The following is a 17,558-nucleotide window of genomic DNA, read 5'->3' on the forward strand; positions in this document are numbered from 1 at the left end:
GTGGCCACTGGGAGATCCCGCTTCTTCTGGCGCTCGGCGAAACGGTCTCCCAATCTACGTCGGGTCACACCGGGAGCACCGGATACAGTAAATTACCCCAACAGACTCGCAGGTGAAGTGTCGCCTCACCTGGGAAGGACTGCCTAGGGTTCAATAGAAAATGTATTATCACACATTTTTAGGGATTCAGTGTGTTAAGAAAAAGTGGAAATAAGAGTGTTGAGGTATTGGTAGAAATAACATGCAACAGTCTGGAATAGATAGTAATTGACACAGCACATAATGACGATGGTGAGTCCAGAACATCTACTGGTTCAGCACAGTGAAGTCTCCAGCCTGCCAGATTGCACCAGGAGGGTGATGGTTGGGATTGGACAAGTTGTCTCTACCAACTCCAGCATCCCTTGTTAAGGAAGTCTGATGAGCTCCAGAAAGTTTCTGGCAGACCTTGTTTAGACCCTGTGTCCCGTTGTTTAACAGGCAGGGAATTACACCCTCGATATCGCCACACTGGCCCCCACAATGTCACACCAATGTCGAATGTTGGCAATTTCCTGGCTGACTGGTTACTTTGTGTTTGCATTTCCAGGTGTAACCATCATGAATTTCTACCCGCTGTGGGTGATCGGAATCTTGATAGGAATGCTCAGAGTTTCCACAGGTGAGAGCCTTCCTGTGGGCTGTAGGGGAGTTTAAATGGGAAGGTCTTTAACTGCGGAACAAGAACCTCTGAACACACCAACCTGGGTACGCTTCACCAGTCTTACCTCCCAGCTGCCTGGCCATGAATGTCTCTGAGCCACAGAGGAAGGGTGGTAACACACCAAGCCCCAGATGCAGCCTACTGAATTTCATTGCCCACTGACGTCATCTGGATAGGGACTCTGTCACTGGGGCAGTGAACCAGTGGAACTGCTGAGCACTGGGCCAGTGAAAGGCAGTGATTCAGTGTAGGGGCTGTGAGCCAGTATAAAGGCAGTGACGCAGGATAGAGTCAGTAATCCGGTGACAGTGACCCAGTTTCCGTTTACTGCCCATTACACCACTGGCATTTATAGCAGCAATGAAGGTCCTCCATCTCTCTCTCTCTGTCCATACAGTCACACTCAGATGTAGGAGGATTCTTTGGGCTGTTTCCATAACAATTTTTTTTTTGCCCTGAGCTCAACCCCCAAACCTGGAGGACTGCTGGACTGCTCTTAGTCTGGCCCCTCCCCTTTGACCCGTTTGGCATGAGTAACCCTATCAAATGCTAAAGCACAAAGCCCTGACTCCAGCTCTCTGGGTCACTGAGGCATTCAAGCCTCCAAACCCTACGACAAGGTAGTGGTCCTCTTGGAGGAGTGAGCCAGTGTAGTGGTAGTTATCCAGTGTAGTGGCAGTGAAGCGGGATTGAGACAGTTTAGGAGCAGTGACCCAGTGTAGGGGCGACGAGCCAGTTAGAGACAGTAATCCAGTGCAGATGCACGGCCCCCGTGCCAATGCAGTGATCCAGTGCAGAGACAGTGTGGGAAGGGTGAAGAACGGGATCACGAGATCTGGCAGTCAGTGATGTGGCTGTTCACACTTTCCACATCACCTCCCTGTCTCACACACTTTGGGTAACTGGGCTCTCCCCGGACATTGGGTCCATATCTGAACATCCCACGGCAGGGAAGATGTAAGTGCTCTGGAGGATGCAAAGAGGTTAGATCTGGGGATGAGCCCTACCGAGATAGCTGAGACTCTCTGAGATTGTTCACCTTTAGAGCAGAGAAAGTCGACATTTTAAAAAAACGTGGTATCATGGAAGAGTTTGCTTCATGAATCAAGACAGTGCTGACTCTCTCCAGGAAATTGTCCCACTCCCCTGTCTTGCACAGTCTTCCCTTTCAGATGTTTCTCCAGCTCCCTTTTGAACACCACTGTTGAATCTCCCTCTCCTACCTGCCATGGTGGTGTAACCAGACTTGAAACTCTCCCCAGGATATCAAAATGTTTCCTCATATGACTTGGGGGTCGTATGCCAATCAAAATCATTCTATGCCCCCCTCCCCCGGTCCTGGTCAACGTGGCAAGGGAAACCGAACGCGTTGTCTTAGGCACCTACTAAACCCGATACCACTCCACACGTCCAGATGCCCTTAAAGAAACAAAGCGCCCCCCAAAAGACTGAACCTTTAGAACTGTGAAGTTAGTTATGGACTGTTATTGTGAAAGCGTGTTTATTTGGAATATTGGCTTCTGAAAGGGAAATTGGATGTTTTGGTACGTAATCGGGTTTATGTTACATTAATGCAAAGGGGGAGGAAGTGTAATGTATGGATCTATTTCTTTTAGAGTATTGACACGCCCCCCACCACATATTGATCTGTCTGCGCATGCGCTGTGTGAATACCCCAGTTAAAGCCGTCTCCCGCGTGCGTGCTTTTATTTAATTGATATGTAGATGTGAATAGACACAACAATAATGGCTTTTATATAGACATGGGGATATGCAGGGAATGGAGCGATAGAGATCATCTGCAGGGAGAAGAGATTTAGATTAATTTGGCATCCTGCTCAGCACAGGCACCGAGGGCCCGTTCCTATTCCTGTGTTGTGGATCCGGATAAGTACCGAGACCGGACTGATGAGTCAGGGGTGAGGACGTGGCCGAAGAGCAGAAACCACAGAGGAGGAGCGGTGAGGGAGTCTCACAGAACTCCTTTTGGCGAGCAGCAAAGAGAGGCCGCACCTGCGGTGCCTTGCGTTTGGTTCAGCACCATGGTCAGCACAGGACGTACTGCGATCGTGGGTGGTGTAGTGGTTAACGCATCGCTTTACAGCACCGGCGACTGGGGTTCGATCCTCGCCACTGTCTGTAAGGAATTTGTAGGCTCTCCCCGTGACCGCGTGGGTTTCCTCCGGGTGCTCCGGTAACCTTCTACGTCCCAAAGACGTACTGGTAATAGCTCAAAGTAAATTTTATTATCAAAAAAAATATATATACGTCACCATATACGACCCTGGGATTCATTTTCTTGCGGGCATACTCAGAACATCTATAGAATAGTAACTATAACAGAATCAGTGAAAGATCACCAGACTGGGGTGTTCAGCCAGAGTACAGAAGACAACAAACTGTGCAAGTACCAAAAGAAGAAACAATGGAATAAGCAAAGGAATTATATATAGGGAATAAACAATAAATATCGAGAACATGAGATGATGAGTCATTGGAACCAAGTCCATTGGTGGGTGGGAACAGTTCAATGAAAGGGCACGTGACTTTGCCTAACAAATATCATTTTTATTGATAACTATTAGTTCAAATAACTCAAAGGTTCTTTAGTTTCATAGAACATAGAATAGTATACCCACCCACACTGCTCATGGGCTGTTTGTCCCACTCCCCTCAGGGAGGAGGCTGCACAATGTTCACACCAGACTCAAAAACAATTACTTTCCCCAAGCAGTAAGGCTGATCTACATCTCCGCCCATTAACTCACCCTCCACACACCCCACCACCATTATTTACCACTTCCTGTCGGTCATTTTATGTCCAGACACTCCCGTGCCCTGTGCCATTTATGGACATACAATCTATCCATGAATATAAGCTATCTTGAGCTTTTATTATTCTTTATCTTACAGTGGTTTTTTTTTTGTGCTACATTGGATCCGGAGTAATAATTATTTTGTTCTCCTTTACACTTGTGTACTGGAAATGGCATTAAACAATCTTGTCTGTGGTGGTTTGCCAAGCACGATGGGCATGCTATGTTGACACCAGAATGTGTGGTGGGCTGCCCCCAGCACATCCCTGAGTTGTGTCGGTTGTTAATGCAAAGAACACATTTCACTGTATGTTTCGATGTACAGTATATGTGATAAGTAAATCTGAAACGGAACAGGCAGACTGGTGATTGGAGCTGGTGAAACTTAATGCCAGGACGACTGAAGTAATGCATTGAGTGCTGGCAGCAGATCGTCGATGGCCTCGTCTCTGCCTGTGCGATTCAAACACTCCCTCGCCTTGACGTACGTCTTGTTTGTTCTTATCCAGAACTCCAGCTGCCTTCAGTGATGACACAAGATTACAGCGAGGGTCTGCAAAATTCGCATGTGAGTATACGTTTATCAGTTTCACTCTCTGCGGAAGAATGTAATTAGAAGGTAAATGTATAACCACTGGCCACTTTATTACCTCCTGTACCTAATAAAGTGGCCGCTGAGTGCACGCTCATAGTCTTACGCTCCTGTCGCCAATCCCCTTCAAGGTTTGACGTGTTGTGCATTCAGAAAAGTTCTTCTGCACGCCACTGTTGTAACGCAACACTCACAAAGTGCTGGAGGAGATCAGTAGGTCAGGCGGCGTGTATGGAAGTGGGTAGCTGTTTCAGGCCGAGACCCTTCTTCAGGACTGTTGTAACACGAGGTTACTTGAGTTACTGACGCCTTCCTGTCAGCCTGAACCAATCTGTCCATTCTCCTCTGATCTCTATCATTAACAAGGCATTTTCACCCACAGAACTGCCACTCACTGGATGTTGTATCTTCTGATCCTGCGTCTTCATGCACAGGGAGATCCTGATGGCTCTCTGTGTGTTCCACCCACAGTTCTGTGGCAAATAGCCTTTCAGCTCTTAGTCAGCTCCTCTCCCTGACCCTGGTTCACCACTGCCTTGCCCACAATCTTTGCACCTTGTCCCTCTCAGTTCGAACCACACCTGTAGACCAGGGCCCTCTTCGAAATGCCAAACGTCCCAGGTAGATTGACTCTTCGTTTCGGTACGTCATGTCTACAGGAGATTTCCTGAATGCTGATTGGTCAAGATTCAAGATTTAACTATATTTGCCACGTGTATAGCGAAGTGTGTTGTCTTGTGTTAAAGACCAACACAGCTGTGGGTGTGCTGAAGTGTTGTCAAACATTCCAGTACGGTAGTGTAGTGGTTAGCACAGCGGTTTACAGTACAGGTGACCTGGGTTCAATTCCCGTTGCTGCCTGTAAGGAGTTTGTGTGTTTTCCCCGTGATCGCTTCGGTTTCCTCCGGGTGCTCCTCAGTCCGAAGACCTACTAGTTGGTCATTGTTACTGTTCTGTGATTAGGCTAGGATTATTGGGTTGTTGGGCGATTAGCCTTGAAGGGCCTGTATCGCAATAAATTTATAACATAACATAACAAACCCACACAACACACATGAAATGCTGGAAGAACTCGGCATCTATGGAAAAGAGTACAGTCGACGTTTCAGAATCTTCATCAGGACTGGAGGAAAACGATGAGGAGTCAGAGTTAGAAGGTGGGGGAGGGGAGGAAGACTAGGTGATGCACTATCAATAACTCACGCTGAGACGTAGGAAACGAGGTATCGGCTTTTATTGACTGGAAGAATGAACAACACTACATCCTGGGGAATGAGGCTGGGCAACAGGCCTCAGTCGCCTTTATACAGGGGTCTGTGGGAGGAGCCACAGGAGCTGTCAGCAGGGGGTCAGTGGGAGGGGCCACAGGAGCAGTCAGCAGGGGGTCTGTGGGAGGAGCCACAGGAGCAGTCAGCAGGGGGTCTGTGGGAGGAGCCACAGGAGCAGTCAGCAGGGGGTCTGTGGGAGGAGCCACAGGAGCAGTCAGCAGGGGGTCTGTGGGAGGAGCCACAGGAGCAGTCAGCGGGGGGGGGTCTGTGGGAGGAGCCACAGGAGCAGTCAGCAGGGGGTCTGTGGGAGGAGTCAGCAGGGTCTGTGGGAGGAGCCACAGGAGCAGTCAGCAGCGGGTCAGTGGGAGGAGCCACAGGAGCAGTCAGCAGGGGGTCAGTGGGAGGAGCCACAGGAGCAGTCAGTGGGGGTCAGTGGGAGGAGCCACAGGAGCAGTCAGCAGGGGGTCAGTGGGAGGAGCCACAGGAGCAGTCAGCGGGGGGTCAGTGGGAGGAGCCACAGGAGCAGTCAGCAGGGGGTCAGTGGGAGGAGCCACAGGAGCAGTCAGCAGGGGTCAGTGGGAGGAGCCACAGGAGCAGTCAGCAGGGGGTCAGTGGGAGGAGCCACAGGATCAGTCAGCAGGGGGTCTGTGGGAGGAGCCACAGGAGCAGTCAGCAGGGGTCTGTGGGAGGAGCCACAGGAGCTGTCAGCGGGGGTCTGTGGGAGGAGCCACAGGAGCAGTCAGCGGGGGTCTGTGGGAGGAGCCACAGGAGCAGTCAGCAGGGTCTGTGGGAGGAACCACAGGAGCAGTCAGCAGGGGGTCTGTGGGAGGAGCCACAGGAGCAGTCAGCAGGGGGTCTGTGGGAGGAGCCACAGGAGCAGTCAGCAGGGGTCAGTGGGAGGAGTCAGCAGGGTCTGTGGGAGGAGTCAGCAGGGGTCTGTGGGAGGAGCCACAGGAGCAGTCAGCAGGGGTCTGTGGGAGGAGCCACAGGAGCAGTCAGCAGGGGGTCAGTGGGAGGAGCCACAGGAGCAGTCAGTAGGGGTCAGTGGGAGGAGCCACAGGAGCAGTCAGCAGGGGGTCAGTGGGAGGAGCCACAGGAGCAGTCAGTAGGGGTCAGTGGGAGGAGCCACAGGAGCAGTCAGCGGGGGGGGTCTGTGGGAGGAGCCACAGGAGCAGTCAGCAGGGGGTCAGTGGGAGGAGCCACAGGAGCAGTCAGTAGGGGTCAGTGGGAGGAGCCACAGGAGCAGTCAGCGGGGGGGGTCTGTGGGAGGAGCCACAGGAGCAGTCAGCAGGGGGTCAGTGGGAGGAGCCACAGGAGCAGTCAGTAGGGGTCAGTGGGAGGAGCCACAGGAGCAGTCAGCGGGGGGGGTCTGTGGGAGGAGCCACAGGAGCAGTCAGCAGGGGTCTGTGGGAGGAGCCACAGGAGCAGTCAGCAGGGGTCAGTGGGAGGAGCCACAGGAGCAGTCAGCGGGGGGTCTGTGGGAGGAGCCACAGGAGCAGTCAGCGGGGGGTCTGTGGGAGGAGCCACAGGAGCAGTCAGCAGGGGTCAGTGGGAGGAGCCACAGGAGCAGTCAGCAGGGGTCAGTGGGAGGGGCCACAGGAGCAGTCAGCAGGGGGTCAGTGGGAGGAGCCACAGGAGCAGTCAGCAGGGGGTCAGTGGGAGGAGCCACAGGAGCAGTCCAGACAGGTATATGTAGTTCACCACACTAGGTGAAACTGGGAAGGGGGAGGGTTGGATTGAAGAGCTGGGAAGTTGATCGGTGAAAGAGATACAGGGCTGGAGAAGAGGAGAGGTCAGAGGACCACGGAAGAAAGGGAAGGGGGAGGAGCACCAGAGCGAGGTGATATGCAGGTAATGTGGGATAAGGTGAGAGAAGCAACATATAACAAATGCAGTCCCCATCCTCCTTCCCAGCCACGGACATACCCCAGCAGTCTCTGCTCCCTAACTCTGCCCCCTTCTCATCGCAGGCCCTGCCGTGCGAAACGTGGAAGGAAAACGGGAGGCGCATGTCGAAGAAATCCAGCCATCAAAGGTCACCGTACATCCTGAAACGGCAGCTTAACTCCAACAACAAGTGGCCGTACATCCTGTGGCGCTTCCTCGGAATTCCGCTGCCTCTCCGCTGATCCCCGGCGGTGCCTTGCTGCTCCCCGGCTCACAGTGTGAAACCATTCGCAAAGCAAGTCGCTCAATAAAGTCACTTTGTGGGTGTCAGTGAGCCGTGTGCTGGGTTGTCTGTGGAGTCGATTATTGCACTGATGAGGAACTGGGTCAGGGTTGAAAGTCTGGGCCTTTACATCTGATCATCTGCCGGTGAAATTCCTGTCCCGAGGAAACTAAAAACCTGCAGATGCTGCAGGTCTGAAACACAGACAGGAAATGCCGGAAACATTTTGGAAGTGGTAACTTTTTCAAGGATGAACAGCTAATATTTTGGGGGGGGGGGACACTTGTGCTGCCTGTCCTGCCGAGTTCTTCCGGCATTTTCAGTGTCGTGTTCGTGCCCTACTCTGTGGGCTGGACCAGCCGGTACAAAGAACTCCCAGCCCACACGTTGGGCGGTGTTCAGCTCATCCAACCAGCCGGTTCTGGTGTTGGTTTGACTCGGTGATGCTGGAAACAGTCAAAATCCCTGGAGGTGGTTACGACTCGAGTTCTCCTTCCTGTTCCTGGCCCCATCCCTATTCCTGTCCCAATCCCAGTTCCTCTCCCCATCCCCTGCTCCTGAACTTCACCTCCATTCCAGTCGTGGGGTCACAGAGCCATACAGCATGCAAGTAGACCCTTCAGCCTGACTCATCCATGCTAACCAACTTGTTTACTTAAGCCATTTCCCTGCATTTGGCCCATATCCCCCAAACATTTCTTATCGATGTACCTGTCCACGCGACGGTTTAAGTGTGTTTAATGCACCTCCCTCAGCCAGCTCCTTCCGTATACCAACCCCACACTCAGGCTCCTCTCAAACCTCTCCCCTCTTGCCCATCCCTGTGCACGTCCACCATCCCTTTTCCTGCCCCCAACACTATTCCTGCTCCCAATCCTATTCCTGGCCCTATCCCTGTTCCTCTTCCTATCAGCTATTCAACGATTCCAACCTTTCCACGTTCTATATCTTAGAGCAGTTTGTGAGGTTGGGACAACATTGTGCGCGGAAGGTTATGTGGTCTTGTGATCCATGCTCTTTGCATGGTCCATGGGCACCTTCTGATACCAATCAAGAACCTATCGACCTCGACTTTAAATGCACCCATTGACGATCTTCATACCATCTGTGGCAAAGAATTCCACAGATCCACCGCACTCTGGCTAAAGAAATTCCTCCTTATTTCTGTTCTAAAGCGAAGTCCTTCTATTCTGAGGCTGCGTCCAAGAAACCCGCAATAGGAAACATCTTCTCCACATCCACTCTCTGTCTAGGCCTTTCAATATTCCATTGGTTTCAATACAATTCTGCCCCCCCCCCCCCCCCCCATTCTTCTAAGCTCCAGTGAGTACACGTCCTGAGCTATCAAACACTCGCCAGATATTAACCCATTCATTCCCAGGGTCATTCTCTGGAGCCTCTCCCGTGCGAGCACATCCCTTCTCAGTTAAAGGGCCCAAAATTGCTCACAATATGGGCACTGCAAGAAGACGGGAGTTAAGTCAAGGAGGTCCAAGGAACAGCAGGCAAGGCCAGGTTAAAGAACATGGTGGGACAGACAGCCTGAATTGTATATATTTCAATGTAAGGAGTGCTACAGCTAAGGCAGACAGACTTACAACCTGGATTACTGCATGGTACATGTTGTACGTAGTGCTGAATACATGTAGCCGTTACAGAAATTTGGTCAAGGAAGGAGCAGGACTGGCAGCTCGGTGTGCCTGGGGGCCAATGCTTTAGATGTGACAGGTAAACGCGAGAGACCCTGCGGATGCTGGAAATCCAGGGCAACAGGAGGAACTCAGGCAGCATCTATGGAGAGGAATGAAGAGTTGATGCTTCGGACTGAGATCCTTTGTCAGGACCTGAAAGGAAGGGGGAGGGAAGCCACGATAAGGAGGTGAGGGGAGGGGGAAGGCGGCAGGCGACAGGTGGAACCAGGTGAGGGGGAAGGTAAGTGGGTCGGGAGGGCAGGATGAAGGGAGAATCCGGGAGCTGATGGGTGGAAACGGTAAAGGGCTTAAGAAGGCCAAATCTGTTAGGAGAAGACTTTGGAAGAAAGAGAAGGAGCAGGGCCACTAGGGGGAGGTTATAGGCAGGTGAGGAGAAGAGAAGGGGTAAGAGGGGCCAGAAAGGTGGAAAAGAAGAGAAGAGGAAGAGGGGAGGCATTACTGGAAGTTAGGGAAATCAATATTTATCCTGTCAGGTTTGAGGTCACCCAAGCAGAATATGAGGATATCAATGAGGTGGAGGGAGTGATAGGAAGAATGTCACGGATGCACTTAGACAGGACATCCCAGAGGGAACGTTCTGTGAGGCAATGTGGGCAGACTCAGGAATAAGCAAGATGCAGTCACTAGGAATAGTAAACTGCAGTCCTCCCAATAGCCAGTGGGAGCTGGCGGGGCAAATTGGAAATATATGTAAAAGCAATAAGGTTGTTCTAGTGGGTGGTTTTAACTCCCCCAATATTGACTGGGACTCCCTTAGTGCCAGGGACTTCAATGGGGCAGAATTTCTTAGATGCATCCTATCTCATTGGATCTTCACTCAACCCTGGAACGTTTGGACAGCAAACGTGTCTACATCAGGATGCTCTTTATCGACTCCAGCTCTACCTTCAATGCCATCATCCCCTCAAAGCTAATCAATAAGCTCCAAGACCTCGGCCTCAATACCTCCTTGTGCCACTGGATCCTGAATTTCCCGATATTCAGACCCCAGTCAGTTCAGATTGGCAACAACATCTCCTCCACAACCTCCATCAGCACAGGTGCACCACAAGGCTGTGTGCTTTGCCCCCTGCTCTACTCTCTTGACACTTACGACTCTGTGGCCAAGCACAGCTCCAATGCCATATTCAAGTTTGCTGATGACACCACTGTCATAGGTCAAATCAAATGTGATGAACCAGCACACAGGTGGGAGATTGAAAATCTGGCTGAATGGTGCCACAAAAACCTCTCGCTCAATGTTAGCAAAAGCAGGGAGCCGATTATTGACCTCAGGAGGAGGAATCCAGAGGTCCATGAGCCAGTCCTCATCGGGGGATCGGAGGGGGGAGAGGGTCAGTAACTTTAAATTCCTCATTTCAGAGGAGCTACTCTGTGGCTAGCACGCATGTGCAAATTACAAAGAAAGCACAGCAGAATCTCTGCTCTTTAAGCATTTCTGAAAATTTGGCATGACAGCTGAAACTTTGACAAACTTTCATAGATATGTAGTGAATCAGAATCAGGTTTATTATCACCAGCATGTGTCATGAAATTTGTTAACTTATTGTTAACAAATTGTTAGCGTATCTTGACCGGCTGCATCACAGCCTGGTATGGAAACACCAATGCCCTTGAACAGAAAATCCAAGAAAATGTAGTGGGTTTGACCCAGTTCAGCACGGGTAAAACCTTCCTCACCATTGAACTTATCTACCTGGAGCGATGTTGCAGGGAAGCCCCATCCATCATCGGGGACCCCCACCACCCAGGACGCGCTCTCTTCTCACTGCTGCCATCAGGAAGAAGGTACAAGAACCTCAGGACTCACATCACCAGGTTCAAGTCCAGTTGCTACCCCCCCAACCATCAGGCTCTTGAACCAAAGGGAATAACTTCACTCAACTTCACTTGACACATCACTGAAATGTTCCCACAACCTATGGACTCATTTTCAAGGACTCTTCACCTCACGTTCTCAATATTTATTGATTATTTATTATTATTTATTTCTTTTTGTATTTGCCTTTTGCACGCCCAGCAGGTGCAGCCTTTCATTGATTCTACTATAGTAATTGGATTTATTGAGTATGCAGGCAAGAAAATGAATCTCAGGACTGTATATGGTGACAGATATGTGATTTGGTAATAAATCTACTTTGGACTTTGGAGGGCTTCTTGAAATGGTGTAGATAGTCCATCTAAGTATGGGACAGTCCCTGATTTTATATTGGGGAATGCGCCTAGTCAGATGAACAAAGTTTCCATAATGAAATATTTTGGAATTAGTGACCACAATTCCATAAGTTTTAGGAATTCTGGATAAAATTAAGAGTGGTCTTTGGATATGAGTGCTAAACTGGTGGGAGGCTAGTTATGTCAGTATTAGGCTGGAAATGGAGCAGCTGTTGGAGGGTAAATCCACATCTGACGTGTTGGAGACTTTTGAGAGTACGCTGATTAAGGTTCAGGTCCAGCACCTTCCAGTGAGGAGGAAAGACAAGGGTGGCAAGGTTTGGGAGCCTTGGATGGCACCGGATGTTGTAAGTTTAGTCAAAAAGGGAAGCATACAGCCCAGTGACCGAATGTTTGCTCATGGTTTTCTGTTGGTGTAGCCCATCCACTTCAACGTTCCATGTGTTGCTGTTCAGAGATGCTCTTCTATGCACCACCATTGTAATACGTGGTTATTGGGGTTACTGTGGCCTTCCTGCCAGCTTGAATCAGCCTGGCCGTTCTCCTCCAACCTCTCTCGTTAACAATGTGTTTTTTGCCCGCAGAAGTGCTGCTCAGTGGTTTGTTTGGTTTTCTTATACCATTTTCTGCAAACTCTAGAGACTGTTGTCTGTGAAAAATCCCAGCTCGTCAGCAGTTTCTGAGATACTCAAACCACCCCATCTGGCACCAACAGTCATTCCACGGTCAAAGTCACTTAGATCACATTTCCTCCCCATTCTGATGTTTGGTCTGAACAACAACTGAACCTCCTGGCCACGTCTGCATGCTTTTATGCGTTGAGTTGCTGCCGCAAGATTGGCTGATTAGATATTTGTACCTAACAAAGTACCCGCTTTGTAAGGTTTAGGAAGCTGAAATCTGAGGAAGTAGGAAAGGAAAACAAGGAATCATGAAGGCTAAAAGGGGCCAAGAGATGTCCTTGGCAAGTCGGATTTAAGGAGAATCCCAAGGCATTTTACATTTATTTGAGGAGCACAAGGTATCCAAGGAAATGGTAGCTTCCACCCAAGAATGAAGGAGAGAATTTGTAGGTGGAGCTGGCAAGGTTTTTAATTACTTCTTTGCATGAGTACTCGCCAAGGAGCTGGGCAAGGAAGGTGGTGTGATTAGGGAGGTGTTGGTGATCAAAGGAATGTTGATATTGAAGAGGAAGTGTTGGGTGTCTTAATAAACATTCAGGTGGATAAGCCCTGGAGGTCTGGTGGGATCTATCCCAGTATTCTGGGGGAAGCCTTGAAGGATGAGGGCAATGCAGAGGATGTGTCTACATGGGTTTGGGTGAAGTATTTTAAAAGGTCTCTCTTTGTATGTTGGTCTAGAACGGGGGTTCTCAACCTGGGATGCACGGACCCCTTGCTTAATGGTATTGGTCCATGGCATAAAAAAGGTTGGGAACTCCTGGTCCGGAAGATGGAGACATGTAGAATCCATGGTGAGTTGCTAAATTGTATCCAGATCTACTTGGTGAGAGATGTCAGAGGGCGGTGGTGGTGGTGGAGGGGTATTTTTCTGTTATTGCATGGACCAATACTTCCCCAGTTACCATCTTGCTCTTTATGTACGCGCAGAGGAAATGCCTTCACGTTCTACCCAATCCTACTCGCCAAGGACAGTTCACGGCCTCTTTAGCCCAGATGAGTCGTTCCTGTTTCCCCTACTTAGATGGTGCTTTGAGCTATGTAAATATGTTTGAACCAAGCATCTTCTGATCCCTACCTTGAAGGTGTAAAGGATAGGTTTGTGTGTGAGTGGACAGGAATGAGATCAGCTCTCATAACATAAATCATCAGTGCAGTGACTGAAACCATCCGTCAAACTGCAGGGAAATGTATATCGCTGGTGAGAAATATAGAAATGTGCTTACACACACACACACTTATATATACACATACACACATATATATGCATACACACACTCACACATTCATACACACACACAAACACATACATATAACAGACACATAGACAAATGGACAGGCACACACATACATAGAGATACATACATACACAAATGCACACACATACTATACACATGCACAGACAGAGACACAAACACACACAGACTTATTACATTGATGTAGACATACACACAGATACATGTAACACACACAAACAGATGAACACAGAGATACACACACACACATAGACAATAAGGCACATACATATAACACAAACACATAGAGGTACGCACACATATAAAGGCAATTACGTAGGCACACGTACGGTCCTTCCCGCACACACACAAAGCTTCAGAGGAAAACTCATGACAAATTTAATACGCTGCTCATTGTACTCAACGGTTGAAGCTCTCTCTCTCTCTCTCTCTCTCTCTCTCTCTCTCTCTCTCTCTCTCTCTCTCTCTCTCTCTCTCTCTCCCTCCCTCCCCTCCCTCCCTCTCTCTCTCTCTCTCTCTCCTCTCTCATCTCTCTCTCTCTCTCTCTCTCTCTCTCTCTCTCTCTCCCCACCCTTTCCAGAGGGGTGAACGTAGGCTCAATCCTTCATCCTAATGGGATCAGCCAATTTCTTTTTTTACTGGATTTTATCTTCAAGTACTTCGCACCACTTCCTGCAGGTAAAGAACAAGATTTATCCGCATCAAATGATCAGGTTGACCTTATTACAAACACACAACCCCCGGGCTTCCATGGCAACCCATTGTCATGGTTGTGACCTGTCCAAGTCCGACGTGCTGTCGCTTTCGCAAAGACACTGGAAAGTCTTCGAGAACAATTGCTGTCCAGCCACGAGAGCTTTCAGTGTTGTAGAGAAATCCGGCCTCGTTAAGGAGACCTGACTGCGTTTCCATTCCAAAGGCCACACTTAATAAACCTCCCAGACTGGAGGTTTGTTCGAGCATGTTAGAGCAGAGGCTTCATCTAGTCTTTCACAAGTCTGTAGACGTGATGTTGGGCTCCGTGTTCACTAGTTGAGACCTCAAAGACGTAAGCAATGCACAAGAGTAGTTCCTGCGTATCTCTGTTGGTCACTACCTGGAAGAGATGGGAGAAAGTTATTCAAAGGGAGAAAGGGCTCAGTTAGAGGATACTGAGCTGTGGAACGTGGGGAGCTGGGGAGCTCGGGTGTGTTGGTTGTTCCGTTGTATTCAGGACGGTGGTGAATGTCGGTAGCTCAGGTTGAGGTGTTCGATGTCGCGAGCTCGCAGACCTTTCACCGCCAGTCGAGGCGACGCGCTCAGCTCACGAGCACTCCCAGAGAGAAAACCTGCAGGCTCATTACACCACACCACAACAACAGACTTCAATGTGTGTTTGACGTACACACGGTAAATACACTTGAATTTGAATGGGGTCCAGGCAGTGAGCAGCTAAAGAGATTTGTGATGGGGTGGCCACGCAGGTCCACGCTGCTAGACACAGGCAGAGGAAGTAATAAGCTTGACTCTGAAGTCTATGTGTTGTAGGGTTCCTTAAAGTTGTTATACCCGGGGTGGTAATGGGAATAAGCTCCCACTACCTATTAAATGCTCCAAATGGTATGTATCTCAAATGGCTTCTGATAACAAAGTCCAATTCATGGCTTAGCTCCTAATCCTGGCAGAACCCTTTCCACTGACAGGAGAAGGGGCAACGGCGGGTCGCAGGCGCCTCAACACCAGCCGCTTCGGGCAGACGGGGCTCAGCAGCCGCGGTGGGCAGCTCATCTAGGAGGAGGAAAACTCTGATCCCAAGCCTCCGCCGCCTTGCAGCCACCCCCGCTTTGGAGTAAACCCTGAGGGAAAATATTCAGTGCTGGAGTCCCTACGCTGAGTTCAACACTGACCGTTAACTCCCGTGGCGCTGCTGGTGCCAAAACTACATCGGTCTCCGCCATTCCTTTAGGCTCATCAGATGCGTGGAGAGGGGGAGCCCGCTACATAGGTTAACAGCTTGCCCTCCATATTGTACTGTCCAGGGCTGTGTAGACAGCTAGGACACACAACCATGGTCAACTTTGACCAATGGAGGCCTCGATATTGTAGGGCATAACTACTGAAATAATGGGGTGACCGTAAATACGTATTGATGAGAGTACTATGTACAGTTTAAATTGTGGATCCCAAATATTAAATGACATAAAATGGTGAGAATATTAGAGCAAGTAAAGGAATGGAAGAACTAAGGGCTCATATTATTGGGGTAGAATTTGGTGAACGCTGCCAAATAGTGTTAAATGGTTGATATGCAGAAGCTACTGTAAATCTCTTACTGCCCACCTTAAGCTCATGACCTCTATTTATGGCGTAACATCAACGTGTTCGGAGGGAGGTATAGGGGTGATATCAGAGGTAAGTTTTTACACAGAGTGGCAGGTGTGTGAGAGAGAGAGGGCCGGTCCGAGACATCAAAGTGTTGGGATGGGCAGTAGTTTTTGACGGACTCTGGATGTTCGTCTCTAGGGGGCGCTGCTGTTTCTTGCATGGTGGGTGGTGGGGAGAGGGGTGATGCCGTTCCTGGGGCAAGTGGGGGGAAGGGGTGGGTTGGTGCTTTTGCTGCTGCTTGTGCGTCGAAGGGGGAAGTTGGGGGGGGGCTTGGGATTCTAATATTTTCTGCCATTCATTCTTTGTAAATTTTTTTCCTGCTTCGTGGATGTCTGCAAAGAGTAAGAATTGCAGGTTGCACTCTGGATACATCCTTTGATTTTAAATTGAACCATGGAACACATTTCCGGGGGGGCGGCAGAGGCAGATAGATTACGGATTCTGAGAGAGGCACATGGATGATGGGGAAATGGAGGACTAAATTAATCTCAGTGTGGGTTAAAACATCGGCTCAGCGTCATGGGCCGACAGGCCTGTACAGTGCTGTACTGTCCAACGTTCAACAACAAACACGCGGTGAGGTCCCAGACACAGGAAATTTAGCAGCACAAGCCCCAAAGGTGGGATTTTCAAAGAAAATCCATCAGGCTTCAGGCCTGGGATTAGGGCCCCAGGGGAGAGAAACACGGGAATAATGGAGGTGAGGGGAACTCTCTTCAGCTGGGACAGCTTCTGGTTTTCACTGTAAGAGTGACCTGCAGCATGCCTGGGAGTATAAATGTACATATTCGTAAATCTAATGCATGCAGCATTCTGGTTGCACGTTTTAGATCATGCATTAAATTGCCTGCATTCAATAAAGTAATATTTTTCATCAGACTTGCAAATGTGAGAAAATTCAATTACTAGCCAGTTACTTTGAACAGTCAATGAATTTTTAGCAAGTGATAATTTAAGATCAGCAATAAAAGCATTTAAAGATCCCACACGTGACGCTAATCACAGCAACCGCTGTGTAGAGGCACGTTGCTGACAATCGGATCGTTCCGGTTTATTTATTTGCGGGCAATCGTACCTGCAGAATGGTGAAATTCTCCAGGACGCTGTTCATCATGTACTTCTCAGGCAGCTGCTTGAGCTTGTGGATAAAGTTGACGAGATACTCGCACATCGGAGAGCGATGGATCCGGTACAGAAAGCGGCCGTTTTCAAACCGGGCGTACTCTGTCTGGAGGAGATAAACAGGGACGTCCTTCAATGAGAACCCAGGGCACTGAGATGGAAAAAGTAATAACAAGCTACCCGGACGGTAAGGTTTTCCACCGGGGAGAAAATAGAAAAATAACAAGATTGGGACCAAAGGTGGTAAAGACGATTAAACTGTCTACACAAATTCTTCCTCCACAAGTCAGTCATTGAAAAACACTCCTATAATCTTGCAACTGATTGTTCTGAAAATTTGGCATCCAGTTCTCTCATTCACCTGGAAAGTGAGCTGAGTGTCCGGAGCTTTGTGGGTGGGTGAGGGAATAGGTGAGCAGACCTGGAGGTCTGAGACGTGGCGGGTTTGGGGTCCAAGCCCTGAGCTGGGTTGGGGTCCAGGTCCAGGGATCAAGAACGTCAGTGGGTTTGCAGCAGGAGCTAGTGTGCAGAGTGCCCAGCTTCCCTTTAAACTCATCTGGAATTCTCCCTCAGTATAACAGGTGAAATAAAGTTGTGTTTTGGGTTGTTTGGATACTGGAGTAATATCTGCTGATGCATGAATGAAATCACCGGAGAAAATTACTGGTAGACACAAAGCAGCCTCTTTAATCGACAAAAC

At 49.4% G+C, this 17,558-nt stretch overlaps 1 protein-coding gene across 5 annotated transcripts in view; it reads right to left on the bottom strand.

The window, feature by feature from the left end:
* Window positions 1-14,049: 14,049 nt before the first annotated feature.
* Window positions 14,050-17,558, bottom strand: part of LOC140719312 (transcriptional enhancer factor TEF-1-like) — an 81,783-nt gene continuing 78,274 nt past the window's right edge. For all 5 annotated transcript variants that reach the window (XM_073033861.1, XM_073033860.1, XM_073033859.1 and 2 more), the window contains 2 exons: window positions 16,812-16,964; window positions 14,050-14,468 (listed from right to left, as the gene is read on the bottom strand). In XM_073033861.1, coding sequence (XP_072889962.1) covers window positions 14,355-14,468; window positions 16,812-16,964 — 267 coding nt within the window. In that variant the 3' untranslated portion in view covers window positions 14,050-14,354. The remainder of the gene's footprint in view (window positions 14,469-16,811; window positions 16,965-17,558) is intronic.

The sequence above is a fragment of the Hemitrygon akajei genome, chromosome 31 (genome assembly GCF_048418815.1).
Source record: "Hemitrygon akajei chromosome 31, sHemAka1.3, whole genome shotgun sequence".
Classification (NCBI taxonomy): domain Eukaryota; kingdom Metazoa; phylum Chordata; class Chondrichthyes; order Myliobatiformes; family Dasyatidae; genus Hemitrygon; species Hemitrygon akajei.